The 27,635-nt window shown below is 34.7% G+C and overlaps 2 protein-coding genes across 2 annotated transcripts; both read right to left on the minus strand.

The window, feature by feature from the left end:
* Nucleotides 1-387: 387 nt before the first annotated feature.
* Nucleotides 388-12,054, minus strand: LOC124381771 (NACHT, LRR and PYD domains-containing protein 12-like). Its single transcript, XM_046843634.1, is given in 15 exon segments — nt 388-1,434; nt 2,289-2,462; nt 3,200-3,373; nt 5,207-5,371; nt 5,844-6,017; nt 6,405-6,566; nt 7,069-7,565; nt 7,601-7,805; nt 7,807-8,901; nt 9,316-9,432; nt 9,805-9,921; nt 10,290-10,391; nt 10,474-10,573; nt 11,536-11,614; nt 11,954-12,054. Coding segments are annotated over 13 exon segments (3,213 nt in total). The 5' UTR covers nt 10,527-10,573; nt 11,536-11,614; nt 11,954-12,054; the 3' UTR covers nt 388-1,256.
* Nucleotides 12,055-18,666: 6,612 nt separating this feature from the next.
* Nucleotides 18,667-23,577, minus strand: LOC124381770. Its single transcript, XM_046843633.1, has 11 exons — nt 23,463-23,577; nt 21,995-22,108; nt 21,761-21,856; nt 21,644-21,662; nt 21,450-21,491; nt 21,215-21,244; nt 20,289-20,361; nt 20,089-20,148; nt 19,779-19,868; nt 19,415-19,495; nt 18,667-19,263 (listed from the first exon to the last, which is right to left on the minus strand). The coding sequence occupies exons 2-11, from the start codon at nt 22,106-22,108 to the stop codon at nt 19,242-19,244; spliced, it is 627 nt and encodes a 208-aa protein (XP_046699589.1). The 5' UTR covers nt 23,463-23,577; the 3' UTR covers nt 18,667-19,241.
* Between the last annotated feature and the right edge of the window lie 4,058 nt (nt 23,578-27,635).

Here is a 27,635-nt window from a genome sequence, read left to right on the forward strand (position 1 = left end):
TTTTTGTTTATCTCGATCATCGGTTACCTCGATGCTTTTTGGCGACCCACTAGGACATCGACATAACCGGGTTCCACTGTATTTACAATCTTTTTCTTCTTTCGTCTTCTCCCATTAGGGGGCGCCACAGCGGATCATCCTTCTCTATACCCTCCTATCCTCTACATCTGCCTCTTTCAAATAAACTACCTGCATGTCTTCCCTCACCACATCCATAAACTTCGTCCTTGGCCTTCCTCTTTTTCTCCTTCCTAGTGGCTCCATCTTAAGCATTCTTCTACTGATATACCCCATGTCCCTCCTCTACACATGTCCAAACCATATATAGCACTATTTACAATCGATTTTGTCAAAACAGCTTTGCAGAACATAAGAATTATAGAATAATAAGATTCTCAATTTTCAATTATGTGTGTGTTTGCAGTCTATACTAAACATAAAAACAATGATAAGTGAGAGTGCTGCTGTTTAAGTGGTCAATACTAATGAGAGAAATTATAGCGTGCACTTTAAATGATTTAGTGACAAAAACACACACGTAATTACTATAGACTGTAGAATCCAAAATAAAAGTGAGTAAATAATATGCAGTATGTAGTACTAGTACATAATGTAGTACATAATGCATGGGATTTCTAAAAATTGCATTTCCACATTCAGTCCCAATTTGCTCGTATAATTCCCTCCACTCTTCTGCGAAGATGTTCCACTAGATTTTGTTGTGTGCTTATGGATATTTGTGTTCATCAGCAATGGTATTATGAAAGGCAGGTACTGATGTAGGTGAGGAGGTCTGTGGTGCAGTCAGCATTCCAATTCATCCCAAAGGTGTTCAGTAGGGATGAGATCAGAGCTTTATATCAGGCCACTCAAGATCTTCCTGTCTAAAGCATGTAAAAGACCTTCAAGGAGTTTACTTTGTGCACAGGGGTATTGCCATGCTGGAACAGATTTGGGTTTCCAAGTTCAAGTGAATGCAAAATTATATGATAGACATTTAAAGACGTCCTGTACAATTGAATCCTTTTAGCGTTGTGGTAACAGTTTGGAAATGACATTCAGCACATCCATAAGCCCCCTTCTTGACCTTCCTCTTTTATTCGTTCCATCCTCAGCATTCTTCTACTGATATAGTGACTGATTAATTAATGTATATATGTAAAAATATATTGACAATTAACCTCTGATTAGTCTCTATATTATTAAAGTATGTGCTTTGCTGAGGAGCAGGTCATGTGACTCTCAACGAGATGATCCTACTTCAGTATCTTCAGTTTACAGTGAGGATTCTCCTGTAGAGCAGAAAGACACTTCACTCCTGAGTCTCCAAGTTTATTCTGAGACATATTCAGGTCTCTCAGGTGTGAGGGGTTTGATCTCAGCACTGAAGTAAGAACAGCACAGCCATCATCTGATACACCACACTTACACAGCCTGCAGAGACACAATGACACACTCTTAAACAGTACACAGAGACAAGTACAACGTTCATTATATAGGCAAAATATTGTGGACACCTGACCATTAGATTTGTATGTAATTTTTGGGGACAACTAACATTCATCCTTTTTTTTATTTTAAATCAGTGGCTAGCTACATTATCTGCACAGTTTTTGAGTTAAACCTAAATCAGATTTATATGTACTTCTGTCTCCCTCTCAACATCAGGTATACAAACAGATCCGAGCTGCCACTCTCAGACCCATGAGCAAGGCCCTTAATTCATTTTTTGCTAGTCCACATATAATTGCTGTATTGCAAAACACCCAATCAGCTTTCTGTTATTGGCACAAATCTCTCTCGGATTGCAACTCAGACATAAAAATTTATTTTATTTTTCAGCTATGGGGAAGTGCAAGTTTAGCGATACTTGGCTTGGGGGGTTGATGTAGGGCTTGGTTAAGGCCAGTTGCTAAGAACATGTTTGTGTGTTTTTAATGTTGTGATAGAAGTCTTTAATTTAAACCATAATGGTCTTAAAAATGTTGGGGTTAATGAAAGGTAGGTGAGATGGCCATTTAGCTGGACTCCAAGTGAGCACTTTTCAGCAATGGGACTTAGCCAGAGAAAATGTCCTCTGTAAGCTGAGCCACCAACTAGACTGTCTAGAAACTATTAAAATTTCTTCACCACTAAAACCTGTAATTTTACCAAGTGCTTAGGAGGGGTCTGTTACAAACCTAATTGTAGTGAAAAGATGATGAACCTAAAACATCTGCTTCAGTCTCACTATTAGAAAATGTGTCTTGCTGAGGACCAGGTCATGTGACTCAGAGAAAGGATCTTACCACAGTCTCTCCAGTTTACAGTGAGGATTCTTCAGTATGGCAGAAAGATACTTCACTCCTGAGTCTCCCAATTTATTCCCAGACAGATTCAGGTCTCTCAGATGTGAGGGGTTTGATCTCAGAGCTGAAGTCAGAACAACACAGCCTTCATCTGAGACACCACAACTATGCAACCTAAAGAGACACAACACCACACTCTTTAATAACACAGACACTTAAATAATATACATTTTATGGACAAAATGTTATGGACACAAGACCATAACATCTGTATGCGGTTTTAGGGGACAATTAACATTTATTTATTCTTTTTTTTAATCAGTGGCTGGTTACATATTCTGCTCAAAGCTTGTAAGTTAGAAGTCAGATTTATATGCAATTCTGTCCTCCTCTCAACATAAAGTATGCTATTGGGACAACTTGTCTGTTCCCTGACCTTTAAACGTTTCATTTGACAGCAAATACAGCTGTAACTGCTATAATAAGACTAAAATAAACAAATATAGAAATTAATAAAAACTTTTTGTAAATTTAAATGTTACTTCTGGTTAATGGACATTGGCTGCAATGGACATTTTGCAAGACTCCAAGTGAGTACATGTTTTAGCAATGGGACTCAATCAGTCAGAGAAAATATCTCCTGTAGACTGATCCACCAACTAGAGATTCTAGAACCAATTAAATCATTTACATCACAAAAAACTGTCACTTTACCAACTGCTTAGGAGGGGTCTGTTACAAATCATCAGAATGCAGTGAAAAAAAAACATTCTTCCTACTACAGGACATTCATGATAAACCTAAAACCTCTGCTTTAGTCTTACTATTACAATAGTTATATTAATATATACTATTAGACAATGTGTTTTACAGAGGACCAGGTCATATGACTCTCTGAGAGGTGATCTTACTTCAGAATCTCTAGTTTACAGTGAGGATTCTCCAGTACGGCAGAAAGACACTTCACTCCAGAATCTCCAAGTTTATTCTGAGACAGATCCAGTTCTCTCAGGTGTGAGGGGTTTGATCTCAGAGCTGATGTCAAAACAGCACACCCTTCTTCTGAGAATCCACAATTACTCAACCTGCAGAGACACAATGACAATCTTTAAGATCATATTTTCATCTTTTTAAAAGATTATATTTACAATTAATGTACTGTTTCAAACTTTCTCATTAATTAAAATTCACACATTACAACAGCAGCAAAATTTGAATGAGCCAAAAAGCTTCAAAATATAAGTAAAAAACATCATAAATAATAAAAATATACAAATTCAGTAAAAAAATATATATTACAATTTGAATGTATAAGCATAAGTAAATAGACTTCTTAATGAAGAACCTAATTAAGTTCTATTAATAGATTTGTATGTGTGTTTTATATTATACTATTCCTATTACTATTGTTTTAGACTGATTGAACTCGTGAACCATGGCCTAGTGAAGCAGGATCAGGATCTATGTAGTCATAAACTTTAAAGTATGTTTGTTAGTTATCTAAATAAGTGCATATGCCAAATGCTGTAAATGTAAATACAAGTATAAACATTAAATTAAAAAAAAAAATTTAACGTTGCAGCAGTAACTACAGATATACAGCAAAGGAGGTAGGAAGTGCACATTGTTATACATTAACAATATACAAGAGCAATTATACAAGAGGTGCAGTAAACCAAATAAAACATGAAGGAGCTGATGGTTCTTAAAAAAGGTGTTCAGCTTAAATCTTTATTAGTGAAATGGTTGTGAAGTTAAAGGTACCCTGGGAGATTTCTACATGAGGGTTAGCCTCACCCACTCCACTAATGGTAATGTATCCTCTGATGTGGTAAAACAAATAAAGACAATTGTGCAAGAGAAAAAACATATTGTAGCTGCATTAAAATCTAATAAAAAATAATAATTAGCTACAAAATTATTTGTTCACACATTTGTTTGCCAAACATCAGCGTTCATTACATCCACAGTGAGAATTTAAAAATATAGCATTAACTAGGTGGCAAAGCTGATAGATTCATACTTAATTTTTTTTTCCACAATTTAAAAAGTCCTGATCCTACAAGCTCACATCTGTATATGATGTCATAAAACAGACTAATATTACCATGTGTACAATTTCTTACACTATTACAATCCCACAACAATTGTGTAAACACTATGTAAAATCTAAGTAAAAACAGAACACAATGCTCTGAAATCTCATACACCCATATTTTATTCACAATACAACATAGAAAACATATCAAATATATTTAAACAGAGGGAAATGTACAACTATAAGGAAAACAATAAGGTAATTGTGAATTTAATGGCTGCAACATGTCTCAAAAATTCTTCTTTTACAAATAGTCCATATACCTCTGGAAACACTCCGGACAGTAGTTAGAGGAACATTGTCCTATTTATCTCTTAGTTAAAATTCTACATGTGCAAATGTTTTGGGTCTTTTTTGTCATATTTTTCATTTTATGGTGGTCCAAATGTTTTGAATTGGTGAAAGGTCTGGACTGCAGGCATGCCAGCTCAGCACCTAGACTCTTCTACAATGATACAATTCTGTTGTAATAGATGCAGTATTTGGTTTATGTGGTCATGTTATTGACCTGCTGCCAAATAACCTAATTAGTTCTAGTACTAATTATCTAGTTCTAGTAATTAGTTCTTTTTTTTTTTTTACACACACACTTACATTTTAATACTTTTGTTGCCTTCATTCCAATTTCCTTAAAGGTATTCCAGCCATGAAATCCAAAATGGCCCTATATTATCCTTAAAATTTTATATTTCATGTTTTTTCTGTTTTATTAAAAAATTATATTTAGGTTTATAAAATTTGAAATGTAAGATTTCTATGAACAAATAGCCTCAGATTCAGTCTTGCTGGGGAGAAGTTAATTTAAACTTGAATATCTTACCACAGTCTCTCCAGTTTACAATGAGGTATACCAGAGAGAAACTTTACTCCTGAGTCACCAAGTTTATTCTCAGACAGATTTAGGTCTCTTAGGTGTGAGGGGTTTGATCTCAGAGCTGAACTCAGAGCAACACAGCCTTTATCTGAGACACCGCAACCATATAAACTGCAGAGACACAAAGACACACTCTTTAATAACACAGAGAGATATAAATACAAATACACTGACATATCCACTGATATACACTTTATGGACAACATTTTGTGGACACATGAACATACGATTTGAATGTGTTTTTGGGGACAATAAAAACATTTTTTTAAGTGACTGGTTACATATTCTGCACAAAGTTTTTCATAAGTAAGATTTATATGTAATTCGGTCCTCCTCTCAACATAAGGTGCAAAAGTGTGCTATTGGGACAACTTGTCAGTTTCCTGACATTTAAACGATTAATTTAGCTGTAAATGCAACTATAACTGCTATAATAAGATTAAAATAAAATAAAAAATAAAAGAGAATAATAGAACTGTGAATTGAACTGTTAATTGTGGTTAATAACAAGTGGCTGAGATGGACTACTAGAAAACATGTCTTACTGAGGACCAGGTCTTGTAATTTAAAAAGAGGAACCTACCACAATCTCTCCAGTTTACAGTGAGGATTCTCCAGTATTGCAGAGAGATACTTCACTCCTAAGTCTCCTACTTTATTAAAGGACAGATCCAAATCTCTCAGGTGTGAGGGGTTTGATCTCAGAGCTGAGGTCAGAGCAGCAAAGCCTTCTTCTGAGAAACCACAATTATTCAGCCTGCAAAAACACAATATGGCACTCTTAAAACAACTAATTTTCATCTTGAACAGTATAATTAACAATGATTAGTTTCTCTGAATTGTGTGTGGTTTTAAACTATCAGCAGATAAAGCTGAAAAAGAACAGGCCTGATTTAAAACAAAGTATAAAAGAGAATGAATGAATAAAGGAGACAATAATGAAGAAGGAAGGAATGTAATATATATGTAATTTAATTAGATTAATTAATTGCATAACGTATCCTGAAGGAATAAGGACTTCGTATTGCCTAATTGCTCATTTACTTTTCTACATTAAATATTGTTTTGCAAATGACATTTGCTGTGATAATTTGCATTATGAACTATGAATGTGTTATTGTAACTTTCAAAGAGATGATCCTACCTCAGTGTCTCCAGTTTACAGTGAGGATTCCCCAATACTTCAGAAAGACAGTTTGTTAGTTTACTCCCAGACAGGTCCAGTTCTCTTAGATTGGATGAGTTGCAACTGAGCACAGAGGCCAAAGCTTTGCAGCTTTTCTCTTCAAGTGTTACATGCTGAATACTACAGAAAATAAAATAACACAATAAATACACTAGTGCAAAATATTTCATGTTGAAAACCTTCTCTGCACCTGTTAATTTTATTAAATGCTAAAAACAAAACCGGCATTTATGAATTTTTCATGTAACCCAAATACTGCCTCAAGATTAGCCCAGTAAGCTTTTTCTTATCCAAGAATTCCTGAAGCAATTAATAAATACATTGTATAAATATGATCAAAAATGAGTACATTGTCCAGTCCTGGAAGCATTTCATTTATATAAACACATTATATAAATGAAATGCTTCCAGGACTGGATAAATGTACTGTAATATACTGTACTATTAAATATAATAGTGAAATGTAAAAAATATCTTCACTCATTATAGCTTATTTTTATTTCATATGATGCAAACCGGTACATTAAGCCAGCATGTTTACATTGAATCCTTCTTGTTTTTTTTTTCCTTATGTAAACAAATGTTCAAATTTTGTAGCACAGTCATATTCACATTTACTTACATTGCTTTTCTGGATGCTGCAATCACAGGTATCACCTTTACAAGGACCAAATTTCTTATTGTCTCTTCACTGGTATATTTTCTCAGGTCAAATTCCTCCAGCTCATGTTCGGATGTCAGTAAGACAAACACCAGAGCAGACCACTGTGAAGAGGAGAGTTTCCTTTGTTTTCCAGATTTCAGGTACTGTTGGATTTCCTCCACTAGAGAATTGTCACCCAGTTCATTCAGACAGTGGAACAGATTGATGGTTCTCTCTGCATGATGATCCTCACTGATCTTCTCCTTGATGTACTGAACTGTTTCCTCCCTGCTCAGAGGGCTACTTCCTGTGTGTTTTATTAAAGAATGTAAGAGATTCTGATTGGTCTCCAATGAGAGTCCCAGAAGAAACCGAAGGAAAAGATCCAGATGTCCAGTCTCGCTGTTTAAAGCCTGATTAACAGCACTCTTGTGAACATCTAAGATTGTATTGTCATTCATCATATAATCAGGGATCTGCATTTTAGTGAAATTTAAAAATTTGCAAAAACCTCTGATTTCGAGGACCAGTTCTCTACAAGAACATTTCTCTTTTCCTTCATGAAGGTCAGGTGCACATACAGAGCTGCAAGATGTTCCTGAATGCTCAGATGAACAAAGCAGTACACTGTACTCTGGTGAAGCCCAAACTCCTCTCTGAAGATCTGCGTACACACACCTGAGTACACTGCTGCTTCTGTCACATCAATGCCACTCTCTCAGATCTTCCTCATAGAAGATCAGGTTTCCTTTCATCAGCTGCTGAAAAGCCAGTCGTCCCAGTTTGAGAATCATTTCTTCATCACTCTCCTGCATCTTTAAGTACTTTTCTCTTATGATGTTTGTCTGAATGATGAGGAAGTGTGTGTACATCTGAGTCAGAGTTTTGGGAATCTCTCCACTTTCTGATTCACCCAACATTCTCTCTAGAACAGAAGCTGAGATCCAGCAGAACACTGGGATGTGGCACATGATGTAGAGGCTTCTTAATGACTTCAGGTGTGTGATGATGTTACTGGCCAGGTTCTGATCACTGATTCTCTTCCTGAAATACTCCTCCTTCTGTGGGTCACTGAATCCTCGTACCTCCGTGACTCGATGGACACACTGTGAGGGGATCTGATCAGCTGCTGCTGGACGGGAGGTGATCCAGATGAGAGCAGAGGGAAGCAGATTTCCTATAATTAAGTTTATTAGCAGCACATGAACTGATGCAGATTCAGTTACATCACACACTGTCTCTGTGTTCTGGAAATCCAGAGGAAAACGATACTCGTCCAATCCATCAAAAATAAACAGAGCCTTTTCCATTCTGGACTTTTCTATTTCTTTTGTTTCTGAGGAAAAGACATGAAGAAGCTTTACCAGGCTCAGTTTTTGGTCCTTCATCAAATTCAGCTCTCTGAAAGAAAGTGGAAATATGAAGGGGATGTCCTGGTTTGCTTCTCCTTCAGTCCAGTCCAGGATGAACTTCTGAACAGAGATAGTTTTTCCGATACCAGCAACTCCCTTCGTCAGTACAGTTCTGATGGGTTTGTCTTCTTCAGGAAAGGACTTAAAGATGTCATTGCATTTGATTGGTGGTTCCTCTAATGTTTTCCTCTTGGATGCTGCTTCGATCAGTCTCACCTCATGTTCTTTATTTATGTCTCCACTGTCTCCTTCTGTGATGTAGAGCTCTGTGTAGATCTCATTCAGGAGCATTCGATTGTCCTGGTTTACTATCACGCCATTTATACACTGAAACTTTTTCTTCAGATTAAATTTATACCTTTTCTGGAATTCATCTACAACAGCAGATTCTGGGTTGCATCTGTGACAGGGTGAAGTAGAAAGACATATTGAGACATTAAGTTTTATTACCTAATACATTAAAATAATTCAATAATTTTAGTGCATTAACCTTTGAACAACTCAATGCTAAATACACAGTTCCTATAATGAACAACAAGGAACATTGTGGAGCTGGATGGAGGAAACATCTTCCACTGTTTTTACTGTTTTAGCCTGCCAGAAAGCTTCACAGGTATCGAATTTCTTAACTTTATCAGGAATTATGCTACATGTAGTTAGGCAAACAGTCCATTATTATTATTGGTAATTACTGGTAACGACTAAAGTACTGGCTCTATTCTGTAATAACAGTTAAGTAAATAAATACCTTTTTGGGTAATTTTGACCTGAATGAATAATTACTAAAACAACTATAAGTACTTTTGGATATTACCTGTGCACAGATAAGCAATCTCCATTTCCAAAGTTCCAAGAAGGATCCATAGACATGTCACTCTTCATGGAGACACAGCTGGGTTCTGGCGAGTCTGATCTCTTTATCTTTAATTTACTGTAAGACATTATAAATGGTTCTTTAGTTATTTATTTACATCTTAAGCAGTTTTTGTGATTTACATATTCATTTATTGAAGACTTTTTGTTTAATGTTCTTTTTTCACATATACTGGCTGCATATTCCAGGTACAAACAGTGCATGGAAAAAAGTTTACAGCATGGTAGGAAGTTTTGAGAAATTCCCACACAACTCTTCATAAAGACAACCAAGGATCAGTGATCTACCTGCCTGGATTTCAATACACATTAACAACATTTTTTTTTACATTGTAAAGATTCAGAAAGTCATTTTGACCTGAAGAAATAATTACTAAAACAACTATATATGACTATAATTACTAAAACTATAAGTACTTTTGGATATTACCTGTGCACAGATAAGAAATCTCCATTTCCAAAGTTCCAAGGAGGATCTATAGACATGTCACTTTTCATTGACACACAGCTGGGTTCTGACGAGTCTGATCTCTTTCTCTTAAATTTACTGTAAAACATTATAAATGGTTCTTTAGTGATTTATTTGCATCTTAAACAGTTTTTGTGATTTACATATTTATTTATTTATTGAAGACTTTTTTAAATGTTCTGTTTCTACATATACTGGCTGCATATTCCAGGAACAAACAAAAAGGTTTACAGCATGGTAAGTATTTTAGAGAAATTCCCATAGACACACAACTCTTCATAAAGACACCCAAGGATCAGTGATCTACCTGCCTGGATTTTAATACACATTAACACAATTTTTTACATTGTACAGATTCAGAAAGTCGTTTTGACCTGAATAAATAATTACTAAAACAACTACATATGACTATATTTACTAAAACTATAAGTACTTCGGGATGTTACCTGTGCACAGATAAGGAATCTCCATTTCTAAAGTTCCAAGGAGGATCCAAAGACATGTCACTCTTCATGGAGACACAGTCTGAGTGCCTTCTCTGGAGTTCACTATACAACATTATAAACAGTGCTTTAGTGATTTATGCTCTACATATTTCAGGTAATTATAATAGGAAAGTTGGTATTTTACCCCTTCTTTGAGGACAGGGTTACATTAACTGTGGTCAAAACAGGCCTGTGCATTTTTATGATTACAGCTGAGTCAATGATCTCTGGGATGAGTTATATTCCTAGGAAACATAGAAACAAACATGTTGTAAAACCTAAAAAAATTAATTCACAACCTTTGTATAGATACAAATCTTGCTCTTTTGTTAATACAAATTCATACTCTTACATTATTTAGTAATGATGCAATATATTTAGACTAACGACGTTCTAATCATTAATTGATTCATTTTCAGTAAATGCTTAATCAAAATCAGGATCATGGGGATCCAGGACACGATGAAAGCATACAGAAGGACATTAGAAGAAATACTTAACTATAAATGTTTTTCTGTTCTTTTTCATTTAGTTGCAGAAGCAACATATTTTTTATTGTCAAAAAATGTAAACATTGTTAACAAAAATGTCAATTAAAATGAAAAGTAGAGAATATAAATGAATTAGCCCAATGTGGAAGAAGTAAGGAGCAGCTTCATGTCTCTCATTAAAGGTCTCTGATATTACAAGCATGTGGCTGTATTGCTTGAATATCTGTATTAGGAGTTAAACTTTGTTGGGATTGTTTCTATTGTTACATTGTAATATTTGTAAGTTTCACTAAACTAGACAATTTTGAGAGTAAAACTGCATTTGTTAAAGCAGATTAGAGCACCACTTTCAGGAACGATGAAAAAAAACCCTGAGAGCACATGGTTTAAAATCACCTCATGATCAATTCCTACACTTTTCCACCACAATAGAAACCATTTTAAAATGTCAAAGTTTCGCTTTAAAATAATTCTGCCATTTAACATTTCAGATTCACATAAAGAATAAAACATGAAAAAATAACTATACAGCACACATCTGATTTAATAAATAAATAAATAAATAAATGAATAAATGAATAAATAAATAAATAAATAAATAAATAAATAAATAAAGACTTCTCTCCTTTCCACTTCCTTATAGTCACTTTTTTTTATTGCTACATTTTTACTTCAATAAATTGTAGACATTCAGTTGAAAAGAAATCACCACTTACCCAAGTCCTTGTTTATGTTCATCTCAATTATCGCCCTTAAAATTCCTCCTTCCTGCTGTTCCTCAAGATGAGTCTGATCCTGAGAACAAATACTTTCACTTTCGTTTTTTCAGAAATGTGTGTGTATATATATATATATAATATATAGACTCTTTTATATAAGCCTAAGCTTAAGTTTAACTGTGGATTTAAGTTTACCGACAGAAACACATTTAATTGATCCTTTGTTTATTTACTGATAAGAAAATTTCATTCCGGTTACATAATTACAACTTGACATAAACACGTTAAAACGGAAGGTACGGCAGTGGTGTTGGTCTACAAAACGTACTCAGTTTTATTTGCTTTATATAAACACAATATATTTTATATCACCCACTTCTATCGTCTAAACATAATACAATTAAATAACACTTACCAAAACCGTGAAGTCCCGAATAAAATTGCTCGCGCAACCGCCCTTCTTTTCCGCATTCGCAGTTATTGTTGAGGAAGAGCGCGCATGCGCATGCGCACTGAAGGAAAAATCAACTGACGTTGGTCCCCGCATAACCTATTGCTGCTTACACTCTTCAGTGCGCATGCGTATAATATATTGACCCATCTTCTTTTATATCCCTCAGCAAATGTGCAGAAAAATAATTTAAGTAATCAAATTATAACAAATTCCAATTACAACTTTAAAAATAATATTTCTCATATTCTCCTTCTCTTCTTATTATTGTTACTATTATTATTATTATTACTCTTAATTATTATTATTATTATTATTATTATTATTATTATTATTATTATTATTATAAGTTGTAGTAGTAGTGGTAGTTTTGTTTAAGAGCTTTATCTAAGATATGAAGCAAAAATAAAAACAATAACAAATAGAAAAAATATATATTTTGTATAATCCATAATAAATAATGTATATTTTTGTATCTAGCAAATAAACATATTGATAAAAAATAGAGTAATCTATTTCATTTCTAGAGTGAAGGATAATTTCTGTTACATTAATGCTGTCTGGAGCTTTGGAGAGTTGCATCTGGGCAGGATATTTACCAAGGTTTGGTTATGCAGTATAACTAAAACTGTATTTTATATCTTGTGTTATTTCAAACGCTGCTTAAATCCACGAAATATTTAAAATAAAGAAGTAAGACATGTTTAGAAGGAAAATTCAGATGTCCTTGATCTTTACTTACGGAGTCTGCCCAATTAGTTAAGGAAATTTACAAAAAGAACTGAGGAGACAAACAAGAGGATGACAGGTTATTAAATCTGAATAATCAGCAAGAAAAAAATAGCAAAGCACTTAAAAAATAAATATATCATTATCATTATATATTCAGCTTAGAGATCTTATAGATGTGGCCATCAAGTTCCTGAGCTTCGCCTTCATTCTTTGATGTCAGAGCAACATCATTCAGACAGTCCACTTTTTTTTAACCAGCATTGATTGTACTGTCAAAATAAAAAAGGTGATTTAAAGGTAGAATATAAAGATTGCAGTGTGCAGGTCTTTGCTTCTCTCCCTGAAATTAAGACTGCTTTACTCAGGCCAAAATGAGAAGAGCCAAAAGTACTGAACCCGATTAGGAAGCTCCTAACGAGACAGACTCGACACTCCACCATTGCAAAACCATTGCATTACTTTTGCCAATATATTAAAATAACACCTAATGACACAGCAGTGTTTTAACGCGTAGAATTCCAAAAGTATTTACTTTGTTACTATGCTTAGATGGGTTTTACAAATTTATAGTTTCTTGCCAATTTATATTTTGACTCTGAGATATTTGGGTTTGTGGGACTCTTGAAAATCCGAATGTAAATAACTCATCAACCATCTACGCATAATCGATCAGTGGCTTCATCCAACATTCAAAAACAGTAAGAGAGTAAAAGAAAATGGAAGTAGACACATATGCCTTATTTTTATAGTGTTTTGCTGTGCACACAGTCATTGCAGAACAGCCATTTTCTTCCAAACAAAAGACAGACAATGAAATTCCTATTCACTAGATGTTAGATTGAAAATATATTGTGCACTTTAGGCATTTGATCATATTTTGAATTGTAAGATTACACTACACCTTGGATGAGTGAATGATTGGAAAATTTGTAAATAAACAATAATAAATAAAATACATAATTTTATGATACAATAGAAAAGCAGTTTTCTCTTTTTTTTACTTTTAAAATTAAATTAAAGACTTAGAAATTTGATTTACTTTTTAAAGGGCGACTCAACAGCGAATTAAAAAATCAATTAACACAGACTGCTCTCAGCACTAGACTCTTGGTAAGGTCTTGGTTGGTAAAACAACAGTATGTTAAAATATATTTTTGGAATATTTCTGATAGGGGAATAAAGACATGACGTGGTGTGCAATGAACGGCAAGATATATATTGTGTTTAATCTTCATTTATGATTTTATCTATTAAAAATAAAGTTCCTACACTCAAAGTAACCACAAACAAACCATCAGGTCATTAATGCAAGTAAATTAAAACAACATCAACTCTATTTTTGTAACTTGATGTGTTTGATGTTATTGATTTAAAATTGATATTTCAACAAATTTGACATTTTAAACTAGAAGTATTTCATTACTATTTTTTGGGTGCCACAAAAATGGCAGAAAAATACCATACGCATGCACGTTCAGATAATAATTAATATGGGTTGGTATGACAATAATATTGTTAAATATATATTTGGAATATTTTTATTAGGGTAGTGGTTCTGAAAGTGTGGAATTCGGCCCTCTAGTGGGGAATAAAGACATGACAGGTGGAGCGCAATAAACGGCAGGATTTATATATGTGCGGCCCTCTAGTGGGGAATAAAGACATGACAGGTGGAGCGCAATGAACGGCAGGATTTATATATGTGCGGCCCTCTAGTGGGGAATAAAGACATGACAGGTGGAGCGCAATGAACGATAGGATTTATATATGTGCGGCCCTCTAGTGGGGAATAAAGACATGACAGGTGGAGCGCAATGAACGGCAGGATTTATATATGTGCGGCCCTCTAGTGGGGAATAAAGACATGACAGGTGGAGCGCAATGAACGGCAGGATTTATATATGTGCGGCCCTCTAGTGGGGAATAAAGACATGACAGGTGGAGCGCAATGAACGACAGGATTTATATATGTGCGGCCCTCTAGTGAGTTATTATTATATATTCAGATAATAATTGATCATTAATTAATATTTAAATTAATTATTAATAATAATTAATAATTAATTAAATACTTAATAATTTATATAGGTTGTTATGACAATAATATTGTTAAATATACTTGGAATATTTTTATTAGGGCAGTGGTTCTCAAAGTGTGGAATTCGGCCCTCTAGTGGGGAATAAAGACATGACAGCTGGAGCGCAATGAACGGCAGGATTTATATATATGCGGCCTCTATTGAGTTATTATTATATATTCAGATAATAATTCATTATACATTTTTATTTTTAATTAATCGTTAATAATTATTAACGATTAATTAAATAATTAATCATTAATATGGGTTGGTATGACAATAATATTGTTAAATATATATTTGGAATAGTTCTGTTAGGGCAGTGGTTCTCAAAGTGTGAAATGCGGCCCTCTAGTGGAATAAAAAGACATGACATGCGTGGCGCAATAAACGGGAGGATTTATATAAATATTTTGTGTGCATTATTTTTCAATTATGACTTTATCTATTAAAAAATAAACTTATAAAACTCAAAGCAACCACAAAAAAATAGGTTACATTAATGCAAGTAAATTAAAACAACACCTAACACAACTACACTTTCAATGCTTTTTGCTAACAGAAATAAAGGTTCTGCTGGGAGTGGTAGAGAAGTATTCCTTATATCTGCTCATTCATTCTTTATCTTTTGGGAATCAACATTTACTATATCTAGCATTGTATGATTATATAAACTTGGATGGGGGTCAATAAACTCTCTGCAATAACATTCTACTTGGGAATATACCATCTTTTCAAGTTTGTATGAAATGCAAAAGACGGGTGATGTGAACCCTCACCCAACATGGGATATAATTTTCTGTGACTACATATATTCAAATTTCATATATCGTTGTTTTTAAGTGGGAATTCTCCACAAATCCTGTTTTCTACAGTTCTAATAAAACCAGATGAAATGACAGATGAAAAGGCTATGCAAGAAGTTGCATTCGGTTCTTAAATTTAGACACAAGATTTTACAGAACACTATGAGTGCATGCTGGAACAGCACTGGAGCATCATTATAAATTCAGCATAATTTTCACACAGTCTCTCCTTGACTGACTTCACTCACTGGCCGGAGTTATATATTTACATGACAAGTGTATGTATTACATTACTGTTATACATATTATTCAATTTATTTAGTAATTTAATTACATATATAATAAAAATGTATCTCAATTTGCCATAATAGAGAATCACTGGTAGTCCCCTTGGCCTGTCTGGAGTTTGTTGTGTAACTATTAATTGTTTATTTTAATTTAGGTTAAATAAATTACTTTTGATTGTTTCTTTCTCCTCATTCAAGTAAAACCATTTAAACACAAAAATATAAATCTCCAGTATTTTCACTATTTTAAAAAACTCCAAATTAAATGCATAGAGAATATCTGAAATCTACATATAGATTTTTTTTTTAGATGAATAAATATTTCACTTTTACCAATTTCTCATGCTTTTTATTCCCTCGGTGTAATACCAATCAGCCACGACATTAAAACCACCGTCTAATATCGTGAAATCCCTTTAAACATTGTGCCACGAAAACAAATCTGACCAAGAAACAAGAAAGTCCTGGACTCCACAAGACCTCCAAAGGTGTGCTGTGTTACAGACAACAAGATGTTAGCAGCAGATCTGGTAAATAAAGTGAGGCATCCAAAAGCATAATCAGGCACCCTGAAGCTTTCCAGTATATTGAAAAATATTTATTTTATCCTTTAATCTTTCATCCTTTAAATAAATCGGTCTATCGACTCACCTAATACTACTACACAACTACTACACTACTACTACACAACTACTACACTACTACTACAACACAACTACTACACAACCACTACACTACTACTACACTGCTACTACACCACTACCACTACACAACTACTACACTACTACTACACACTACTACTACACAACCACTACTACACCACTGCTACTGCACCACTACTACTACACAACTACTACACCACTGCACTACTACTACACCACTACTACAACACAACTACTACTACACTACTACTACCACACAACCACTACACCACTACTGCACTACTGCACTGCTACTACTACACCACTACTACTACACTACTACTACTACTACTACCACCACAACACAACTACTACACTAATTACTACTACTACACAACTACTGCACCACTGCTACTACTACACCAATTACCACTACTACACCACTGCTGCTACACAACCACTACACCACTGCTACTACTACACTAATTACTACTACTACTACAACTACTACACTGCTGCTACACCACTGCTACTACACTACTACACAACCACTGCTGCTACTGCTGCACCACTACTGCTACTGCACTACTACTACAACCACTACTACTACTACTACACTAATTACTACTACTACACCACCACTACTACTACACACTACTACTACTAATTACTACTACACAACCACTACACTACCACTACTACTACAAAACTACTACACCACTACTACTACTACACCACCACTACTACACCACTACTACTACTAATTACTACTACTACACACTACTACTACACTACTACTACTAATTACTACTACTACTACACAACTACTACACTACTACTACTACTACAGTACTACTACACAACTACTACTACACTACTACTACAACACCACTACTTCACAACTACTACCACCACAACACAACTACTACACTACTACTATTACTTACTACACAACTACTACCACCACAACACAACTACTACTACACAACTACTACTACTACTACTACTACTAACTACTACACAACTACTACACTAGGTTAAACTCAACCAAACAATTTGTATTTACTATGAAATAATGCTAAAATGCACACAATAGTGTGTATATTATATTATACATATATAATATAATTATTAAAGTAATTATAAAATATATAATTAAAATGTAACAACACTAAATAAGTACTACAGAATCATTGGCTGCTTGATGTTTTGATGCCTAACAATGACACAGGGAGAAGTGGTCTTTTAAAATACAAATTAAAAAATAAAATACCGGTCCAGGCATTGTGCATTTTGAGAAAGTAATAAAAAGAAAGATGGGAAACATTCAGTACACTGTAATAGTGTAGCTACTGTTAAATATAATTATAACTAGCCTGCTTTTATTGTTTGTTTTTTCTTTTTTAATATATCAGTCCATTTGGGATACTCAGCCCCAATCTGGGCTGGACCAGTTTTGCTTTAGGTATATGCAGTGTGGGCAGTGTGGGCTTTAGTGTTACATGTGCCACAACTGGGCACAACATTACATACGCCAGATCTGGGCCAAGGACCAGAACAAAACCAAGCATGTAGACCAAATTTGGGCTAACAGATTTTACATCACAGTATGTTCTGTGTCACTTTTGACCCAGCCAAAATCCCCCCTCATAATACAGCTCTTTACCAATTTTGTATAACATATGACAATATAATAAACCCTAATAAATGGGTGATAAATAGAACCACTAGAAACCACTGGTAGAGGAGTTCATAAGTGAGATATGATATCTCTATTCATATGTAAATATGGCTTTGCTCGTCCAAATACCAAATCGCATCTTAGATTTCTTCAAATGGAGGAAAGTGTCACAAAGTCTCAGTCTAGGGTCTGAAATGATGATGCTGGGACAAAATGTGGGAAGAACAGAAAGAAAATGTTGTGCAACATCCATTTTTACAGCTACAGAAAAACATAAGGCTGGTCGAGGACTCTTATACCATCACAGTGATGATGTAAGCAGTAGAGACAACTGCAGGAGACAACATGAAGTCACATTATGACCCAGTGTAGGGTTAGGCTGCACAGCATCAAGATTACTGAAATGAGTATTGGGGTAGCATAAAAACTAGACAAGAATGAGACACACAGGATTTAGGGTAAGAATTCATATATTTTTTTGAAAAAAAGAAAGGAAGACCGAGGACAAAATTACCCAAAACACATAAATAATTTTTTTTTTATAATACTTATTAGAAAAAATAAATAATATAATAGATAAATAATGCTAGTACATAATGGTTTGTTACAGTAAACAGAGACCTTAAGAAATAAAAATAGACAGAGGCAGGAACACTGACAAAAAAAGACAAAAAAAGGGCAGAGTAGAATAAAAGTGCAGAAGAATGTGTAATGATTTTGTATATAATGATTTTTGGTGCTTTAGTTTTCACAGATGGAGTTTTTCCTTTGGCAGGATATTGCAATAAAGATGTCATTTTGCTACAGGGTATAAAAAGGCTAGAAATATATAAAACGATTGCTCGGACATGATAAAAAATTTGGCATTTGTTGCTAGAATCAAACAGCTGGAATTTTTCGAAAGGCATCTATTTGTGTATAATATTTAAATTGAAAACAGTGGAGTGAAAGTGCAGGTATAAATAAAAGTAATACACAAACAGGAAGGATGAAAGTGCTGAAGCTAGAACAGTGATTCTCTCTCCCGCTAGGATACTCTGGATTCATCACTGATTGACAAAAACACAGCAAAAAAAATGAATTAAATGTAATGTAAAGTTTATACATTCTACTTAGATAATAGTGTATTTATTACATCACATCTAGCAATATTCTTTTCCATCAGTTTGTTTTATCTACATACAGTAGTTAAACTCTTACGCAGGTATTTGGAGTGGCTGAGCCTCTTCATGATGAACATTATTTATATTCTCCTCTTGTTTCCCAACGTCAGGGTTCACACTAATAAACAAAGATTGCTTATTTTATTATCTGCAACTTATTTAACATAATAATAAACCAATAGTCATGTACTTATAACATCCTGGAAATATTTATAGTAATTACATTTTTTTTTAATGTGGTTCAGTTTTGAAAAACTTGGAATGTATTTATTGATTGAGAGTTTAAAGCACTTGTGTACGTCACTCTGAATAATGGTGTCGGCCAAACGCCATAAATGTAATTGTGTATTTATTCATCACATTTAGCAATATTCTTTTACATAGAATAGTTAAACTCTTACTTGTTATTGACGTTTTTAAGCGGAATGGCCTCTCCGTTCACAACCCCTCCATTCTTATGCTCATCATGGTTCACATTGTCAGAGTCCATGCTAATAAACACAAAGTATTAGAATGCATTTACTGAAGGATAACGGAAATCAGCCAAACGCCAGAAATGTAAATAGATGAAACACTAAGGTTTGTCCACAAGACACAAAACAATTTATATGGCGATTCACAATACAATGTACTTCTCCCCAATACAGTTAATTTTTCCTATGAGATTCTTTTTAAAGACGTATTGTGTAAATATCCTGCAGTTTCACTCACCGGGGTTCCTTGTCCGTGTGTTGACAGCAGCGATCCTTCAATCTCGTCAAAACTTTCCACCTACCCATCCACAATCACAGTGCAGAACGGAATTATTCGTTAATTACCATCGTAAAATCTCTCCGTGTAATCAGATGTTAAACATTTAAAGTATCTCAACTTCTCATTTAACTGCCTCTTAAAGAGAGATGGAAATTTACCTCCATTCAATAAACCCCAGGACAAGAAGAATCAGAATGAGTCCGATAAGAATTAGCCATAGAAGGTTTGGATCTTCAAAAAATAATACAAACAAATGATCATATTCATCATGTACATCATATTGATAATATTTCATTTTAAATGCTGAATTAGAAGCACTGAGAAGGTCAGAAATCTACATTTTCAGCTAAAACGTTTATTCCCTCAGTGTAAACTTCGATCAGCCACAACGATAAACCACCGCTCTGATATTGTGAAATGCCCGTACACATTGTGCCACCAAAACAGATCTGTTCAATCAAGGCCTGGACTCCACAATATGTTAGAAGCAGAATGGGTGAGGTGGGGCGTCCAAAAGCTTGATCAGATTGAGATTTTTGGAATTTGGAAGCATTTATTTATACAAATGAGCAGTTGATGGCTTTGCTCAAGGCTCTAACAGTGGCAGTACTGAGATTTGAACTCTCAAACTTCTGATCAGATGTTTAATATTTTAACCACTAGGTCACCACTTCCTTCCTGTGGGAGACTAAACTTTGTGCCTTACCGCCATCAGTGAGCCTTTAGTGCCCATAACCCTGTCACCAGTTCAACATTTGTCCTTCACTGGACTTTTTTTGGTGAATACTAACCACTGCATCAGGATAACCCTCTAAAACCGGCTGTTTTGGAGATGTTCTGAGACACTCATCTAGACATCACAATTAACTCCTTTTTAAAGATTCTCAGATCCTTACATGCCCATTTTTCCATTTTATTTCCAAATCCGACATTTATTGCCTAATCAATCAATCCACTTAACATGATCACTGTAAAAATATTAAAAAGACCTCTCAGTGGTTTAAATATTATGTCTGATTCCTGCATATGAGATCAATTATTCAGTATTTAGTCTAAAAAGAACACAATAGATTCTTATACATACCAGAGTCATGAGTCTGTGTGGAGTTTCCGCCTAAAAGAAGTAAAAACATATTCAGCTGTATTTTATACCAAGTTCCCTCTTAGACTATAATCATCAAGCGAATGTTGGTCACGTTTTATTTTTCTTGAAACTTGCAATTTCAACAAATTTCACCTCTAATGACTGAACACTGCACTACTCTCCTTACTTTCAATACATTTGGAGTCATCTAATAAATATCCTCCAATGTACTTACTTTCATATGGAGCTACAACGGTAGAAGGTGAGGTGCTGAAAACTAAGTACAAGAGAACACACACACACACACACACACACACACACACACACACACACACACACCATCATGTTATATCAAAAACTAATAACTGATCTATTATTTTAGATCATTTTGATTTTCAGAAGTGAAACATAGACAAGAAAAAGACATACCATTAAAAATGTGCTTTATCTGCAAAAAAAAAAAGGATACACAAATTACACTTAAATTCTCAATTAAACCAGTAGAAAAGAGCATGTTGAATATACATGTATTTAAAGTATTCCTACCTCGCCTGTTTTTTCGAAGCATCTCGTAATGTGGCGAATTCCATTCACACAGTTATCAAGAGTCAGAACGTCTCCATATTTCAGCACCGTCCCATTCTAAAATCAACACATTTCCATAATGTAAAAAAAAAAGCCAAGGAAAAAAAAGCTAATCCCAGCATTTATTTATTTAATATCTACTTACAGCTGCAGTGTAACCCATCGCCTATATAAAAAAACATTTTAACTTCTCACCGGTGCTTTCCAGATGTGATCACAGCCATCCGTTTTTGAAGAATTCACAAAGTAGTAGTATTTCTTATCATTTAAAAGTCCATCGCACGTCTTGTTGATCTGCACCACTGACATCTGAAAAACAAGATCAAGTAATAATGCAATATTAAAAAAAAAAAAAGAATCCAGCTACGTCAATTAATCTACATCGGAACAATTGTCAGAGGATGGGATTATTAAGCAAACCTGATGAGCACACCAAACCTCAAAATACATTTTACACATTCTTTTCAATTTTATATTTAAAAAAAACTCAATCTTTAACCTTCCAAACACTAGACCTTTAAAAATCTCCTCTCAGATTTTGTAGAGTCCAGCTGAAGAGCTTTGGTTCTATGTTTTACAAATTGATAACTTTGAGAAGTCATCAAATGACAATTTTTTTTTCCAGATTAATCAATTCAATTTGCACAAATTAAAAATTGATTAAAAAATTACATTAAATAGTTCACATTTGTAATGTCTCGCTCGCTCTGTTAGCCCTGCTATCTGGGTTAGGCTGTTTGTTAGACCTGATAGCTCAGTTCTCCTCTCTTGTTCGTTTAGGCTCGCTGCTTGTTTTGAGATCTGGTAAGAGTGTGAACACAATCATTCCGCCTCACTGTCTACATTCCTCAGTCAGCAGGCAGGTGCCCGTGTATTTTACAGCGGTTACGTACGGGTGGTGGGAGCGGCCATAATAAAGTCGCTTCAAAATGGCGTTTCCGTTATAAATGTTTTATACGAAGTAAAAATTTTACCTCGTTTTTAAATTTAGTTAAATTTTTTTACACTATTTACGTTCTCTTGCATCCTCATTATTATCTTAGTAAATATACATATACCATATAACACTCCTCCAGAACCCAGACACGGGGGGGAAACCGGAATGTTGGTTCTGATAGTCAGAAGTCAGAACACCGAGGAGTTTGATCCATAGAGGCAACCATGCTAGCAGATTATCCAACTGTGCTAAAACATTACAGCTAACTTTTCTAAAACTCCATCAGCGACGGATCTCTATGATTTCGATATCGAATCGTATCTGAGATCTTCTGAACTCATTTTAAGGTCCAGGGGTTTGGAGATCATCTTCCTCCCGTGCAGTTTTATTTTCGCGAGTATTTTCACCGAATTTAAGCTAAACTTTGATTTTCTGGAAAATATTTTTTTTTATGAAAGTTTCACAATAGTGAACGTTATTGGGGTATAGACGGTGTGTGTGTGAATTTAAGTGTAATATATAAGGAGTAGTTATAAAAACCGATTCAAATCCCAGCACCGCGAAAGTAAACATTATTATTAGCATCTAATTTATATTAATTAAATCGTAAAATTTTGTTCATACCACTTGTTTAAATAATAAAATTGTGATCAGACTCATAGATATAAAAAAAACATTACAATTTCTATAAAGCCTTGAATGTCACGACTATAAACGTGTACTCACGTTCTTGTAGAGAGAGAGAGACTGACACTTCACGCTGCTGCTGCTGGAAGTCTTTAACTGGCACCCGTACGGGATATCCGCATTGGTCAGGGTTGCCAAGTAAAATTTTTTTAACGCGCGGCATTTGTTTTATGATTTTCTTTAAAATAATGCTTAATGATCCTAACATAATCCGAATTAAAGAGAGGGTAATGTCATGTTTATAATGCTGTTGAAGTTATATCACGCAGGGATTTTTTTTTTTTTTTTCTGGCCACTACAATCGTTTACTCTAACCCGATCAGGAAGAGTTAAACCAGTATTAAAGGCCTAAAGTCGTTTTTCAAGAGTATCACTAATATCACCCAGATAATCCCCTTTTCCACCTCTAGAGATCTCCAGATATAATGTAGTGTTTTCCCAGATATTGTACACGAAACAGAGTAAAGCAGAAATGTTTCAACATAAAATAATGAAATACCTCGTAAACAGATTTTGATCCACGGCCCCCGCAGTTTGTTTTTTCTCTTCATTATTACATATAATACAGTTTTCTTCGACGGATCCATAATCCAATGTGTAACACACCGCCCTTTCACAATTTCTTGTAATTCTCTCATTTTCTCTGGACTGTAAAGCGACCTGGAGACGTTAAAAAATACCACGTCGCGTCCTGCCCTTCTTCAAGCTGCCAAGTATTCAAAAAGCGCTGAATAGCGCCCCCTAGAGGTATTTGATCTCTCTTTTTCTCTCTCTCTCTCTCTCTCTCTCTCTCTCTCTCAGGGGCGTAGCCATCATTTCAAAAGTGGAGGGGACGAAATGTCTAGTGTTACCTGTTTTTTTTTTTTGTTTTTTTTTGTTCAGTTAACCCTTGTGTAATTGACAGGTTTTATTTTTCATCCTATTTTTTTTTGCTTTATGATTATATATATGATTATAAAACAGAAAGAACAAAAGAAATACAACAGCTTGCCACTGGGACAGGACCCTTAAAAGGACATCTTTGTACCTTATTTACCCCAAAATTGTATAGTTGTATATTAAGGTACACATTGGTACTGTAAGGTAGTAATACGTACATTTTTGAGTGTAAAGTACAAAAATGTCCTTATAATGGTACTAAGAGTTTATTGTTTACATATTTCAAATTGCATTTTGTGTATGTACAGTACATGGCACACAGTAATGGAGACTTTCACATTCATATAATACTTCGTTTGGTTCTCTTCTACAGTCCATGTTTCAGGAAGAAAACAAGTCATTTAAAACCAACTATTGAAGGAAATTATGTATTGAACTCAACTGACAAACATGTCAAGAGTCAATATCAATTATACAATCAGATGAAATAAACATTTAGTGTCACTTCTTTTAAGCTTCCTGGCTGGTTTGTTTAAAAGTAGTAGCTTTTTACAGTGTTAAAGTGAGCATATATCTCAATATATAAAGCTACTTAAAACTGCCAAAAGTGTTTCTGTGACGTTCCTTCCCATCTAACAGCTGAGCAATTATTTCCCTATTTATATTGTCAATTTTGTCACAACCCTAACCCTAACGCTAACCCTCTCCACTAAAAAAGTGAGGGGGACGAATTTACTTTTTATAAAAAAGTGCGGGGGACATGTCCCCCGTGTCCCCCGTGTCCCTCGTGTAATCTACGCCCCTGGTTTGAACACAAAATGATGAATTACCTAGAGGACAGATCATCCGGGGTCTTCCATGGCACACTGCATAGTTTGCTTTTACTCTTCATTTGAATATATAATAAAGTTTTCCTCATCAGATTCATAATCCAGTGTAGCCCACCGTACTTTCTCAATATTCCCTGTAATTCCCCATTTTCTCTGTTTGACCTGGAGACGTTTAGAAAACATCTCGCCTTGCGTTTTTCTAGCTAGCAGCGCCCCTAGCGGCTGCTTTGACTAATTTGACTCATTCGAGTTTCATTTTTTTGTACATTTAACTTCAATTACTTTGTACTATATATTCAGTTGTTTTATATATAATAACAAATATACAATTATATGCAGTCGGTGGATTAAAAATAATAAAAGCACTTCCTTCATTTATTTCTAAATATATAGTTGTGCTAAAAGGTTACATCCACTTGTAAATCTATATCAGTAATCAGACATGCACAGCTATTTTTCTGTAATGGATTTATTGGAACATGTGCATCTTTGTCACAAGCAAAATAAAATGTAGAAATATGACAATCTTCCAGGCAAAACATATGTAAACACAGCAAGTTGAGGTACATGTATTGATGTTATTGCAGTGAAATGTGCTTTGTGGAATGAGCTCCTAACTTTCAAGGAGTGATTATAATTGATTGCAGCCAGTGATGTCCCTGAGTCTAATTAAATATGCACAAAATGTGCCAGGTTTTAGAAGCAGATCGATCACTTCAACAAGTCAGGAAAGTCATTTGGAGTGATTTCTAATGACATGATTGACAATGATTACAGGTGCCAGGATCGACTGAGAGGAAACAACTGTAGGTACGTACTGTATAAAAAGCCTGGCATAGTTGGTTTACTACAACACTCAGGGGATTAATGCAAGCTTGCTGCTGATAGGAAATTGTTCAGGATGGTTAATAGTAAACCATCTAAAGGCAGATCTTTGGTGAATTGGAAGCTACTGGAACAAAGACATCATTTTCCACAGTCTAGCTTCGAAGCTACTATCTAAAAAGGAATTCCTTGCTACAAAAGCAGCACCTTGATGCCTTTCAGGATTCCCACCAAGGCACCATTTTCCTTCATTCTAGCCTCACTGTTGGATAAGTGAGTAGGTAAACTATAACATGGATTTCCTTATGTGACTGTTTCAAATATTGCTTGATGGACTGATTTTAATTAGGGATTATTAAAGAATAAAATAAATATTTAGTTACAGGAAAACATCCGGATTTATTTATTCTGAATTTATCGGACATAAAACATAAACTTCAGGGTGGAAGAAGTCCCGCAAACAGGTTTGTGTAAAATAACTTGCCTACATAAAATAAAAACATAAATAAAGGACAAGTCTTTTCCCTTCACTTCCTCCACAAAAACAAAGACTTATAACCCCTACTACTGCTGGTATGTTCAACTACTGGTGAACCAAATTCTAAACAAAAACACAAGCAAATAGAAGCCACCCAGCTTCTACTGATGAAGTGATTCCACAACAAAAAGCCTTTAAGGTGGCTGATGGAACAGCTGAAAAAACCTGAATAATGCTCACACACAAAAACAAAAAGATGTAGTAACTGTGCAGGCACATCTGTTCTGGTTACTGAGTAAAAAACACTGAACAGAGATGCACTTAAAAGTGCAAAATAGAATAAAAGTGCAATAATTTAAAATAAATATTTTGTAAACTTGTTTAAGTTCACAGTTGGTCCCATTCTTTGGCTGAGACGATTTAATAGATACACTATATTGCCAAAAGTATTCGCTTGTCAGCCTTCACATGCAAATGAACTTGAGTAACATCACCCCAAAGGTGTTCTTTAGGGGTTAAGGTCACAACTTTGTGCAGGACAGTCAAGTTCTTTCACACCAAACTCACTCATCCATGTCTTTATGGATCTTGCTTTGTACACTGGTGCACAGTCATGGTACCATGCTGGAATTCACTGAGCTTCTGAGAGTGACCCGTTCTTTCACACGTACTTGATTTTATACATCTGTAATCATGGAAGTGATTAAAACACCTGAATTCAATGACTTGAATGGGTGAATGAATACTTTTGGCAATAGTCAGTCATTCATACAGTAATGCATGATAAATACTAGGGATGCACTGAAATGAAAATTCTTGTCCGAAACCGAAAAAGAGGAAAGCAAGGCCAAAAACTGAAACACCGAGAGAAATTGTGCCAATTATTATTACCATTGCATTTATAACTTTGGCTGTGTACTAACCTTAAATAATAATGAACAGGCCCTCTGGCCTGCTGAAAGGTTGTACAATTAAATATGTTCTTTCATAAAAACAAAGTGCATTCAGAACAAGTGCAACTGCTTAAACATACAATACAACACTATCACTGGGAAACTTCCTGCCTTTTCAAAAACCTCCACCACAGACGGAGTGCGCATGGTCGGAGGGGTTTTGCTTTTCTGTGCCGTGTTTCTCTCATATTCAGCATAGCGATCGGGATGTTTGGATTTCAGGTGATAAATTAAACCCGACATGGAG

Source organism: Silurus meridionalis, chromosome 29 (genome assembly GCF_014805685.1).
Source record: "Silurus meridionalis isolate SWU-2019-XX chromosome 29, ASM1480568v1, whole genome shotgun sequence".
Classification (NCBI taxonomy): domain Eukaryota; kingdom Metazoa; phylum Chordata; class Actinopteri; order Siluriformes; family Siluridae; genus Silurus; species Silurus meridionalis.

Bases quoted from the DNA above. Each gene is read 5' to 3' on its own strand.
- LOC124381770 (XM_046843633.1), bottom strand. From the start codon at position 22,108: ATGTCAGTGGTGCAGATCAACAAGACGTGCGATGGACTTTTAAATGAT. The intron at 21,245-21,449 runs GTAAGTACATTG...TACTTCTTTTAG, and splicing joins CGTTGTAGCTCCATATGAAA to GCGGAAACTCCACACAGACT. The intron at 20,149-20,288 runs GTAAATTTCCAT...GTGGATGGGTAG, and splicing joins CTGGGGTTTATTGAATGGAG to GTGGAAAGTTTTGACGAGAT.